Source organism: Triticum aestivum, chromosome 2A, assembly GCF_018294505.1.
Source record: "Triticum aestivum cultivar Chinese Spring chromosome 2A, IWGSC CS RefSeq v2.1, whole genome shotgun sequence".
NCBI classification, from domain to species: Eukaryota; Viridiplantae; Streptophyta; class Magnoliopsida; order Poales; family Poaceae; genus Triticum; species Triticum aestivum.
In genome coordinates this window covers 693129671-693142910 of record NC_057797.1, presented here as the reverse complement: position 1 = coordinate 693142910, position 13240 = coordinate 693129671, and the positions used below count along the sequence as shown (strand labels likewise).

General features: G+C 46.0%; 1 protein-coding gene across 2 annotated transcripts; it reads right to left on the bottom strand.

Moving 5' to 3' along the window:
* Positions 1-3213: 3213 nt before the first annotated feature.
* Positions 3214-8234, bottom strand: LOC123190290 (uncharacterized). Of its 2 annotated transcripts, none has more exons than XR_006496269.1 (12): positions 7924-8234; positions 6869-7836; positions 6486-6704; positions 5731-5847; positions 5597-5638; positions 5417-5512; positions 5249-5341; positions 4921-5031; positions 4748-4848; positions 4612-4662; positions 4436-4513; positions 3214-4322 (listed from the first exon to the last, which is right to left on the bottom strand). XR_006496269.1 is itself a non-coding variant. In XM_044602905.1 (12 exons), the coding sequence occupies exons 2-12, from the start codon at positions 7823-7825 to the stop codon at positions 4317-4319; spliced, it is 1803 nt and encodes a 600-aa protein (XP_044458840.1). In that variant the 5' UTR covers positions 7826-7836; positions 7924-8227; the 3' UTR covers positions 3214-4316. The 2 variants fall into 2 exon arrangements, 1 of the variants encoding a protein (XP_044458840.1); XM_044602905.1 differs by having other exon boundaries at positions 4748-4780; positions 7924-8227.
* Between the last annotated feature and the right edge of the window lie 5006 nt (positions 8235-13240).

Sequence of the window (13240 nt, the reverse complement as noted above, 5' to 3'; positions counted from 1 at the left end):
GAGAGTTGCAACTCACCGCGTCACCCTCAGTTGGTGGGCATCATTTATGTCGATGCTGCTCTTCACGCTACTCAACTTGATATTTGGGTGGGGGCCACGGCATTGGCGTTCGTGAATGAATGAACGCCATGGCCGAGGTTGTTGGAGCGCGGCATCGAAGCCTATGAAAGGAAGCAACGCACCGTAGTGTGTTATTCGGCTAGGTATGTAATTTATTCTTTGAGATACCGGTGCCGTTCTTCTCATTCGTTTTGTATGCTTTCGGTACGTAAAGACCAAACACGAGTTCCTTTGTGCCCATGGGATCAGGCTGTTCCAGTTCGTAATAGACAGCTAGAAGGTGCAAAAATTGGATGGGAAGCTCCAGCCGTTGGCCCCCAGGAGGCAGGGCGAGCCGCCGGACGAGGAGGAAGACCCCCCGATCTTCATGCGCCTCGGGGCCCAGGAGCTTCCCCGGCGGCGTGAGAAGGAAGGGGGAGCGGGGTACTCGAGGCGCAGCGTGTTGTCGCCCTCGATGTACTCGAGGACGGCCTTCAACGTGCGCCCGGGCACGCCCCACCACCGACGCCGGCCGGCGGAGTTGAGCCTGCCGGAGGGCTCTACATCGTTGGTAGCCTCGAGCTGCTGGGCGTGACGGCGGCGGAAGTAAGGCTCCCAGAGTGGGCTGTCGAGGACGTACCGCGGCCCCTTTCTCGCCGCCCGCGGCAGGTTCGAGCGGATGCGTGCGATCTCCGCACGCCGCGCCGCGCCGGTGGGCACCGGGGGCACCGGCACGCCGCCGACGCTGATCCTCCACGCGCCGGGCACCAGCATGTCCGGCGGGACCGGGTACTCGGCCTCGTAGAGGAGGCGAGCCTCGTCCTCGTGAAGATGGCGGCGGCCGTTCGCCGCCGCGCCGTCGCCTGGGTAGCGCTCGGCCATGGGTGATGAACTGGAGACGGCGAGAGAGAGGAGAGGAGGAACGACGACGGCGAGAGAGTGTGATTGCCGAGCACGCTGGTGCGCGTCTTATATAGACCGAGGCGCCGCCCGTACGCGTGTCCGCCGTGTGCACGCGTGGCGGGCGAGGGAGGCCGAGGGACGCGCGTCATCCAGCCTTCACTGCGCCGCCCGTGAGGCATCAATGGCGCAGGCTGACCGGCGCGGCTGCGCGGCAACTTTGGCATTGATTCGCCGCGGGAAACGAGGCGATGAGGACGACGAAGGGCCGAGAAGAGAGCCGTGTCGCTGACGCGGCGGGCCCGCGGCTTTTTCGCGCCAAAAAAGTTCGCCCGGCGCCCCCGGGCGCTCCCCAGCGCGCCGGGTTCGGCCTGGGTCCGCCGGCGCTGTTTTCGGCCCAAGCCGGCGAAAATCGGGCTTCTGGGGGCGCGATTGGGCCGATTTTTCGGCGCCGGCGCAAAAAAAACGCCTAGGAAGGCTTTTCTGGGGGCGCGGCTGGAGATGCCCTTATGATATGGACATCCTTGGCTAAATTTACTCAAAGCTATTTACATATGTCTAATTATTGGAGTCTATTTTCTTCACCCGATATTCATTAATCCACGGTTTTACTTGCTTCTATAGCTTCATACTATATATGAGATTCGTATTATTTATCCATTCTTGGTTTTTTTGGAGGTTCTACTTTCTCTTAAGAAAAGTTCATTGTTGATGTAGGTGTGGCCTCACTGCCCACCCCAGTTTTATGCTCGGTGATGTTTTACCTCTCCTTTCCCTCTGTCTCATGTCCTTAGATTGTTTGTACATGGGGCTAAATGGCAGTTTGATTGTGTAAAAAGGTATGTGAGTTCCTTAGAAAAAGCATTGGCGCTTGGAATATATATGTGAAACTATTATCTTATTTGGCTATAAGACATTTCAGATCGACTATGGCCGGATGTGCGGCGAGCGGGCGTGGGGAGGCGTGCGCAGCATGGTTACGGCAGGGAGGCCGCGGATCTGGCGGCTCCGCGCGTTTTTGAGAGGTGCGGCGGCTGCTGCACCACGACGAGGAGCCGGTGGACGTCGACCGGAGATTGTGTGCTGCGCAGTGCTTCGGATCTGCTCGGATTCGAAGGTGTGGAGGAGCTCCGGGCGAAAGTCCAGCACTGACTTTGGGTCGATGCCGGCAACAGCGGCGCCATGGCCATGGTGCCGTTCTCCTTCTTGAAGGTGTAGCCGTGGAGCTCCATTACACGACTCTCCGGGAGAAATCTTTAGCTTCGGATGGTCGAAGCGGGCGATGCCGACGGCTACGTTGTTCCCTTCTTTGAGGCATCGCCTTGGAGAGTCAGCATATTGCGGTTTGCACGGATCTCTTCGTCGGCGGGGACAGTGGACGTCGGGGCGGCGGCTCCGAGTGGTTTTTGTTTGTGCGCCGAGATGGCGATCTCGGGAACAATGCGAGTGGCGGCTCTATGAGGTGGGGCTCGCTCTCGACATTGGTTGGGTGGCATCCTTGTCCCACTTGGGCGGTGGGGGTGTCGGCTCGGTCGATGCGCCCCAGAGGGGGCGGTCTGACTCTACGTCGGGGCGGCGGCCTCGGATGTGGTGCAACGTTCGTGGTCTGCGAGAAGTTGCCCTAAGCATCGTGGGCTACGGGCAGCTGGGCTGTGCGGCGTTGCTGCTCGATGAGAGCGGTGGTATGTCGAGGCGGCGGCCTCGGAAGGCGGTGCTGGTGGAGAGCGCTGGGCGCGACGGAGCGGTGGATGTCGGGGCGGCGGCCCCGAGAGGATCTCTGTGGCGACCAGGCTTCTGTGGCAACGATGATGGTGGGAGCGATACCAGGCTTCTCCGGCGTGTCCGCGGTTTTGCTTCGGTTTGTTTGTTGTTGTGGAGTCGAAGCTGCGGCGGCGGGGCCCTGTGGTATACGATGACTGGCTGCAAGTGGCCCGTTCGGCGATTTTCTGTGGCACCAGCTTCCGCATGATTTTGTTCTTCTGAGTTCTCCGTCAGAGTTGGAGTTGCGTTGTCTGGCTCTTCTGAGTTCTCCGTCAGAGTCGGAGTTGCGTTGTCTGACCGCAGGTCGACATGTTATCGATTAGGGTAGGCTTTGCCCTGAGTGCTTTTGTCTCTGGGGTGGGCTTGACTCTTGTTGTTCTGGTTTTTGCCCGATTTTTCGTAATTAACTGGACAATTCTCTTCTGCTTAATTAATAGATGAGGCAATCTTTGCCTCCGTTTCAAAAGAAAAAAGATTAAACACGTAGATTGGCAGTAAAGTTTCTCCAAGATCTCTTGCTAACGAAACTCTTCCCTTGCATGTACGAATGTACATGGTCTTGTTATGTGCATAAACAGATATCAGTGGCCAAGAACAATTATCAAACTGGTGATTGACCGGAAATGACAAATCTATCTATAAATATAGATATACCAGTGGCCAAGATCTAAAACACACACACCTCTAACACTATTTCACTTCGCACACTACCAGACTTTCAATGGCACAACCAACCATCTTTCTGTCCCAACTCCTCCCCGTTGGTGTTGGTGGTAGTTTGTCCGGATCCTTGGCATAGTAAGCGATGTTGTCACAACTCCTCCACTCTCTTTCACGTGGAAAGAAACTTCCTTGCATGTTGCTATGACCTCCCTATAGCTTCTACAAATAAGAAAGTACAAGGACCTGCATGAACGTGCTAAATATACAGATACTTTCACGCCATCAGCTCGCTTTCAAAGCGCATTGTTCTCGTTTCCCTCATTACAAAAGCAAAACAGACGCACACAAACAGGCTTTGATGGGCGCGGCAGCCTTTGCGCGCTAGTATGTAAAACTTGTGTTAAGTTACTGGGAACGAAACTGATATGACTTAATGGATAGGGCTAGTAGAATACTCCTAGTGGCCAAGTGGCACATAAACAGAAAACCACAGAGGTGGCTGATAAAATCAAATGACGCAGGCGGTTGCAGGCACATACTCAAATCATCCATCTAATAGACTAGTAGTACTATACTACTGTACTCCCTCCGTTTCTTTTTACTCCGCATATAAGATCACAAAGTTTGACCAAATTTATATAAAAAAATATGAACATCTACAATACTGAAACTATATAGTATGAACATACGTTTCATGGTGCATCTGATAGTATTGATTTCATATTGTGAATGTTTATATTTTTTAATATAAAGTTAGTCAAACTCTACAAAACTTGACTTTGACCAAACCTTATATGCGGACTAAAAAGAAACGGAGGGAGTACTTTGTAAGAGCTACGAATCTGATCTAGTTCAGTATTCATTGCAGCAGCAAAAGTGCTGGAATCCATGAAAAGGCATCTTGAAGAAATGGAAGCTCCAAGGACGAAAAGCCAGGCCCAATATGCATCTTCTTAAACCTGCAAAAGTAAAATCATACAATCGCTGTTAGGGTGTGCATATAATTTGGTTACCTTTGACAGAAAAGATATCAAGTTATATGCAATTATAAACAAAGATTAGGATAGTATACCTCGGTAATCAATCTTATAGCTTTGGCAATGCGTATCTTCTTTCTGATATACTCGTCAAAGAATTTGGATTTTATCCTCTGTAAATAAATGATTTTTTCTTAGCGTAACGGTACCTTTGAAATAATATGTATACATATATATCATATCAAGATGCAATTTCTTTCGAGTACAGTACCAGCTTTTTAACTTTCTCTGTAATCAACTCCTGAGCTTTCTCCTCTGATACCTAAGGCAATCAGACGTGAAATCAAATCAAATATAAGAACATTTAATCCATTGGATCAATCCCACACGCATATCACAGTACTTACTTCCTTGGGAACACTTGCCGTGCAATGAAGAAACTGAAAAGGTGAAGAAAAGAAGCAAAAGAGATAAGCATGCACGTTACAAATTCTGGGCTTACAACTATCTGTGAAGCAAAAGAGATAAGCATGCATGTTGCAAATTCTGAGCTTACAATTATCTGTGAAGAAGAGCCTACCTCTAGTTTCATAAGGGAATGGTCATACTCTATGGCATACTTGATGCTATCTTGCCGCGACGGACACTTGTTCAGTAAATAGACTTCCTTCAAAGCATTTTCGAAACTCTCCTGTGCATTGTTGAGAAATGAGAATTACATGGATACTCAAAAAAAAAACAAGCATTACTGTATACATATACAGGGTTCATAAGCAACACGAATTAATCAGAATTACATGGATACTCAATAAGTGTGAAGAAGACTGGGTTACAATACTGAATTAATCAGAATTACATGCATACTCAATAAGTGTGCAGAAGACCGGGTTACAATACTGAATGCTAACCTTTTGTTGAGTGACTCGCTTCCATATCTCGAAATGGAGACCATCGGATCCGTTACACCACCTAGCCTCAATGCCCATGTAAGTAAGACAATCCTGCATCGAAATAATCAAACTGTTAAATGCAAAACCATGCCAAAATTAAGTTAGTGATTATGCTAGAGATCATACACTGAAGCCAATACGAACTAAATGAGTTGTGATCTTGGGAAAGCGAGTGGCAATCTTAGTTGCTTGATAAATTCCTCTGGTCCGTATTTTGCTTGCCTAAAGAACAGAGGAAATACCATTGATAACGTAACATATACAGAAAATTGCCATTCCATGATTTTTGTGCAGTCATGTACTTACAGTAGGAGAAGTATCGTTAACCGGTAGACAATCTTTCAACCACTGTATCAAGATAAAAAGAGAGGTTGTTAGTCCCATAATAAAAATCTAATGATTGCAGGAATGCTAGTCTTGCTTGATTTTGCGACGCACACCTTAAGTTCCCTTAATAATGTTTCAAAGTACTCGATGTATTCATGTTGCATCTCATAGCTATGAAAGTAACTGCGGTACAACTCCCAATCAGCATACTCCCAATCAAAAACAGCACCCTACATGAAAATGAAGGGAAAGAGGAAACATGATTTAGAATGACAAATAACATATGCCTTAATTAATATAATAATATAAATAGAGAGAAGATGACAAAAACAAGGTTTGATACAGGACAAGCAAAAATGTACTAATATTCGTAAAAGAGTATGTTGGTTCTCTTTAAAAGAAAATATTAAGTCACAGTACCATTTCCAACAGAAAAATATGCATAGAACTACTTTAGCAAAAGAAATATGAGCATCAAGAAAGGTAATAAAGCGGAAAGAAAAATATCCTGGTTGGCACTATGTTGAAGTAGTTAGCTGGCCAGTTTTTAACAGAGGCCGATAACTCAATGATGTACCTTTTCCAGCATAAAACATTATGAAATGGACCATCTAAGGAAAAGATAATTAACACCCAGTAAACATATCATGAACTCATCAATAACTCCACATAAATTGCTCTGTAATGTAGATCCTTACATAATAGATAACTTTTAAACCCTTTCTGAAAACAGGCCACGCAGATCATTTGTGTATATCATGGTGTTGAAATTATGATGAATGGTTCTAAATAGCCATACTAACACAGTGGAACACCAAAGGCAATTAAATGATTACAGGAACACTCAATGATCAGTTTATATACGTACATGATCCCGAGGCACTAGACGCTGGTAGTCATTCAGGCAAGCAAGCTTGCAGAGTTCAGGGTGGAAGAACCAGTCTAATACACCTTCTTCCTCCAAGAACCTAAAATATTGCATCTTCACGAGGAAATCTGTAGGAAATTCGTCCCTGTCAAGAAGCTCCACAGGGCAATCTTTCAGTTTATCATGGCACAACTCATTCTTAGACTCCTTTTGTGACAACTGCAGTCAATGATATCACCATTGGAATTAGATATGGATTATGAGATAAAAAACAGCATAAGCAGGATAGAACAAACTAACATCAATTCGCAAAACGCAAATGTATGGATTGATCCTTGAACAGCATTTGATGACTGAAAAATAGAGGCATGGATGGATGAAACCTTGTAGGATCTGATGCGATACACCGCGTGGCGGATGTCCATGTCATAAAGATCTGTATCATCCAATCTGATGGAAGTATCAACGGAGGGGTCGGAAGGCAGATTCATCAAGCATTTATAGTACTCCTCAAAGCCAATATCATCTCGCACTCCCAACTTGTTCAACTTTTGGGTTATGTACTCCACTTCTTTATCTATCTTGATTGCGGCAGATTCTTCCCTCTGTTCCGGGGTGGCAACAGTGTTGCCATGGTCGTTAGTATCGATGGGACGACTGGTACATTCATCGGAACAGTGGGAACTCGTTCTTGCTTTGAGTAGTGTAGTGGTTCTTTTCGCTGGAAAAGACGCATTGCCTTTCGTGTGCTTTTTCTCTCCGGCAAGATGTGCTTCAGTTTTGTGCTTCTTCTCTCCAGCAAGTCGTGCTTCAGTCTTGACAGGCCGCTGGATACCCTGCGTCTGCCCGCGGAGTTGATCAGGGGGGCATGTCTTCTCCTTTGCATTATGCGCCTGTGGAATCAGGCCTGTACCCACCTTCTCCCTTTGCTTCAGCGACATCTCTCCGGCAAGACTCTTGACAGGCCGCTGGATACCCTGCGTCTGCCGGCGGAGCAGATCAGGGGGGCAAGTCTTCTCCTTTGCATTATGCTTCTGATGTATTGAGGTTGTATCCCCCTTCTCCCCTCGCTTTTGCGACATCTCTCTACGGAAGCCCATAACCAGCGATGATGATCTCTCCTTTGCACTATCCAAACCCCTCTGTCGAATTCGATCCGGAGGTGCTAAGTGCTCCTGCACGATGTTCTCGTCTGCGAGGACATGCTTCGGCCCCATCGCGCCGCAAGTAGCCGCCTTATCCTTTGCGTGGTACGGCATCGCGCTCGCGGCCGCCTTGCCCTTTGCGTGGTGCGGCGTCGCGCTGGTAGCCGCCTTGTCCTTTCCGTGACACCGCTGCATCTCTCCAAACCCTAACCAACAACGGAGGTTGAACACACATCATCGATAATGTTAACAAAAAAAATCCAAAAAAAGGGGGTATAAGGTCAGAGGGGTACCGGCGGTGGCGACCCGACGGCAATCTCGGCGACCGCCGCGGAGGTGGCTACGAGACAGAGCGAATCGATCTGAGACGAGCCAAGGAGACAAGACGCGCTAGAAGAAAACTCGGAGGCCCGAAGCGTCGCGGGAGGAATAGGAAGGGGAAGAACGGGAGGAAGATCTTTGAATCCGTATAAACCTGTAGCAGCAGCAGCCGCCGCCGCGTGGGTCGAGACTCGGGAGCGAGGTAGGACAAGAATCGATTTCTCTTTTTTTTTAGGAAAAAAGGAATCGATTTCTTTTATTTGGGGACGGAGGAGGCCGCAGGTCAGTATCGGATATCCTTTTCCCTGGCGTGTATGAGATGATCTCCTCTGGGCCGGGTCAGATTCGATACTACTCCTCCGGTTTTCGGGCTGACCCATTAAAGAATAGGGAGCTGCACCTAATGTGTTCTCGCGTTATTTCTATCGGGGTTTTTTATATTTCTGTTCGTTTTCTTTTATATACTTTTACAAATTTCAAAAAAAATGTTCAAGAATTTAGAAAATATTTGTGCATTTCAGAAATGCCCAGATATTGAAGAAAAAAGTTCACATATCCAAAAAAGTGTTCACAAATTCAAAACATGTTCGTCATTTTAAAAATGTTCGTGATTTTGAAAAATGCTCGCAATTCCAAAGAAGTTCATGAATTCAAAATACGATTGCGTATTTAAATATTCTTGCAAATTCAAAAAAGAATGTGAGTTCAGAAAAATGTTCTCAAGTTCAACAATTGTTCGTGCATTCAAAACAAAAATTAAAAGAGTTCACCAATTGAAAAAAAACTGCAAATTTCAAAAAGTTGTTTGCATACTAAAAAAATGTTTCTCTCCCAGTCTTTCTAGTTCTCACCCTCCCAGAAAAGAAGGGAAAGATTGCGATGTCTGTGAATTCAAATAAAGATTGCGAGTACGAAAAATCTTCGCGGGATTGGAACGATGTCTGTGAATTCAAATAATGTTTGCATATTAAAAAGATGTTAGCAAATTCAAAATAGGTAGGAGAAAATAGAAAAGTATCATCAAATTTAAAAATGTTCATAAATTCAAAAAAATACAAATTCAAAAAGTGCTCATGGAATTGCCAAAATATTCGTGAGTACAAAAAAAATTACGGGATTTTGAAAATGAAAAATGCATAAAAACGACATAAAAAAGAAATGCTGGAAAGGGAGTCTCTAGTTGGGTCGGCCCATGCGCAGCCGCACTTATGGTGTACGGGATAGGTCGCTGTCGTGTGGGCTTCGTATTGGGAAGCGCTAGGCATCAGACTACTGCAAATTTGCACCTATTAGACTAATCCATAGCCAATGGATAGGAAAGTGTTGGAGCGTGGGATTAGAACGCCCTGTTACGTGGGAGTTTCCACCTGATTAGGAGATAAGTCCTTGATTGATTTTATCACTTTCCTTACTAATTGCTTCCAGAAAAATCTGCCCTAATTAACTGCTCCCAAAAAATCCGTCCTAATTAACTCCTTCAAGATCCATTTTATGTTCCAATATAGATTCTAATTTTTTTTGCGTATATTGTTTGTTATTTCTTAGAACTGGATGTTTGAAGCAAAACATTGGAACATAGGCTATTCAAAATCTGAGTGCTTGAAGCACAGTACACCAATGTTGGAAGCATAACTGATTAATGCAGAAGGAGAAGTGTATCCAGCCATGTATGAAGCGTGATGCACCATTGTAGGAAGCATGATTAGTGTGTAAGAAAAACTTTGTGCCTTATCTTCTCATACTCGTTGTTTCCATCGTATGCTCCGATTCCATAGGTCCTTCGTATGCGTGATATTATTTGGGCGTGGAAGCACTTGTGTGGTGGTGAGCTAGGTAGGAAGCACATACTGTGATAGGTGGAAACATGGTTTACTAAAATTGAAAGCATATATTACTTGAACTGTGTACATAAAGGACTTGTGTGGTAGTAAGGACTAGGAATTGAACCATTCATTCAGTTTCGTGCTTCCACGTCAATCGGAGATTCTTTCGATTTGGCAAAATCTTATGTATAGTGCACCATTTCTATTCTTTTTTGTTTCTGGCACAATGAAGATGTATTTTAGAGAACAATAAATTGTTTCCAATGTTCCATTAAATTGCTTCCTAGGAAACAAATATTTCTTATCAAGTAGTCTTATTTACCATTGAAACTACATTGGTTTAAAACCAAAAATACTAATGCTTCCAAAGAAATGACAATATGCGTCCAAAGAAATAACAATTTCGGACACTACCAAGTCGATGGCCGACATGCTTCCTTTTCAGTGTTGGCCATGCTTGCTACTGATGCTAGTTATGCTTCCCTGTGATGATAGTCATGCATTTTTCAAATGGTGGGTGTTTTTCCTTCCATCACCACGTGGTGAGCGGCATCAAGGAGTGACATGAATAGAGAAAGGCCAACGATGCCATTAGCTAAGGTCCTCGTTGAAAACAAAGTAGTTCAGTTGAGAATGCGAGGCATGGTTTCATGTAGCTAGGCGCAGGAGCTCCCGTCGTTTGATGATCCCTACCCGATGCATGTTGAGCGTCCATGCTAGGATGGCGTCAGGTCCAACTACTGAGGGGACGACATCCCGATGTGGAGTATCATGGAGTATATCATGTGACGGTTGGCACCACAATACCATCTACTGTGGTGATGCAAGTGCGAGGACCTTGTCCCTCGCACCATCGCCATATGGACAGAAGTGTTGCTTCTTACAAACTTCTTCTTTGCTTCCTGTAATCCAAGTACATAATCATGCGATGGAGCTAGCAAAATCTTATGAACAAATCAAAGATAAATGGATAAGAACTCTACATACTACAATGCTTCAACGACGGAAATATCCCTACGGAAAAAAGAACAATACCTAGGTCAGAACCTGTTGGGAACGCAATAATTTCAAAAAAATTCCTACGATCACGCAAGATCTATCTAGGAGAAGCATAGCAACGAGCGGGGAGAGTGTGTCCACGTACCCTCATAGACCGAAAGCGGAAGCGTTTTATCAACGTGGTTGATGTAGTCATACGTCTTCACGATCCGACCGATCTCAACACCGAACGTACGACACCTCCGTGTTCAGCACACGTTCAGCTCGATGACGTCCCTCGTACTCTTGATCCAGTTGAGGCCGAGGGAGAGTTCCGTTAGCACGACGGCGTGGCGACGGTGATGATGAAGTTACCGGTGCAGGGCTTCCCCTAAGCACTACGACGATATGACCGAGGTGTGTAACCGTGGAGGGGGGCACCGCACACGGCTAAGAGAAACTTTGATGTACCTTTGGGGTGCCCCCCTCCCACGTATATAAAGGGGGGAGGGAGGAGGAGGCCGGCCAGGAGGAGGCACGCCCAAGGGGGGGAGTCCTACTCCAAGTAGGATTCGCCCCCCCTTTCCTACTTCCACAAGGAGAAGGGGGGAAGGAGAGGGAGAAGAGACTGAAAGGGGGCCCGACCCCCTAGCCCTAGTCCAATTCGGTTTGGGCTAGGGGGGGGGGCGTGCCACACCTTGGCCTGCCTCCTCTCTTCACCACTAGGCCCAATAACTTCCGGGGGGGGGGGGTCCAGTAACCCCCGGTACTCCGAAACTTATCCGAAACGACCCGAACCATTCCGGTGTCCGAATGTAACCTTCCAATATATCAATCTTTATGTCTCGACCATTTCGAGACTTCTCGTCATGTCCGTGATCTCATCCGGGACTCTGAACAACCTTCGGTACATCAAATCACATAACTCATAATACAAATCGTCATCGAACCTTAAGCGTGCGGACCCTACGGGTTCGAGAACTATGTAGACATGACCGAGACACATCTCTGGTCAATAACCAATAGCGGAACCTGGATGCTCATATTGGCTCCTACATATTCTACGAAGATCTTTATCGGTCAAACCGCATAACAACATACGTTGTTCCCTTTGTCATCAGTATGTTACTTGCCCGAGATTCGATCGTCGGTATCATCATACCTAGTTCAATCTCGTTACTGGCAAGTCTCTTTACTCGTTCCGTAATGCATCATCCCGCAACTAACTCATTAGTCACATTGCTTGCAAGGCTTATAGTGATGTGCATTACCGAGAGGGCCCAGAGATACCTCTCCGAAACACGGAGTGACAAATCCCAATCTCGGTCTATGCCAACTCAACAAACACCATCGGAGACACCTGTAGAGCATCTTTATAATCACCCAGTTATGTTGTGACATTTGATAGCACACTAAGTGTTCCTCCGGTATTCGGGAGTTGCATAATCTCATAGTCATAGGAACATGTATAAGTCATGAAGAAAGCAATAACAATAAACTAAACGATCATAGTGCTAAGCTAACGGATGGGTCTTGTCCATCACATCATTCTCTAATGATGTGATCTCGTTCATCAAATGACAACTCATGTCTATGGCTAGGAAACTTAACCATATTTGATTAACGAGCTAGTCAAGTAGAGGCTTATTCACACATGTACTAAGTTTCCGGTTAATACAATTCTAGCGTGAATAATAAACATTTATCATGATATAAGGAAATATAAATAACAACTTTATTATTGCCTCTAGGGCATATTTCCTTCAGTCTCCCACTTGCACTAGAGTCAATAATCTAGATTACATAGTAATCATTCTAACACCCATGGAGTCTTGGTGCTGATCATGTTTGCTCGTGAGAGAGGCTTAGTCAACGGGTCTGCAATATTCAGATCCGTATGTATCTTGCAAATCTCTATGTCCCCTTCCGACACTTGATGACGGATGGAATTGAAGCATCTCTTGATGTGCTTGGTTCTCTTGTGAAATCTGGATTCCTTCGCCAAGGCTATTGCTCCAGTATTGTCACAAAAGATTTTCATTGGACCCGATGCACTAGGTATGACACCCAGATCAGATATGAACTCCTTCATCCAGACTCCTTCATTTGCTGCTTCCGAAGCAGCTATGTACTCCGCTTCACACGTAGATCCCGCCATGATGCTTTGCTTAGAACTGCACCAACTGACAGCTCCACCGTTCAATATAAACACGTATATATCCGATTTGTGACTTAGAGTCATCCGGATCAGTGTCAAAGCTTGCATCGACGTAACCATTTACGACGAGCTCTTTGTCACCTCCATAAACGAGAAACATATCCTTAGTCCTCTTCAGGTATTTCAGGATGTTCTTGACCGCTGTACAGTGATCCATTCCTGGATTACTTTGGCACCTCCCTGCTATACTAATAGCAAGGCACACATCAGGTCTGGTACACAGCATTGCATACATGATAGAACCTATGGCTGAAGCATAGGGAATGACTT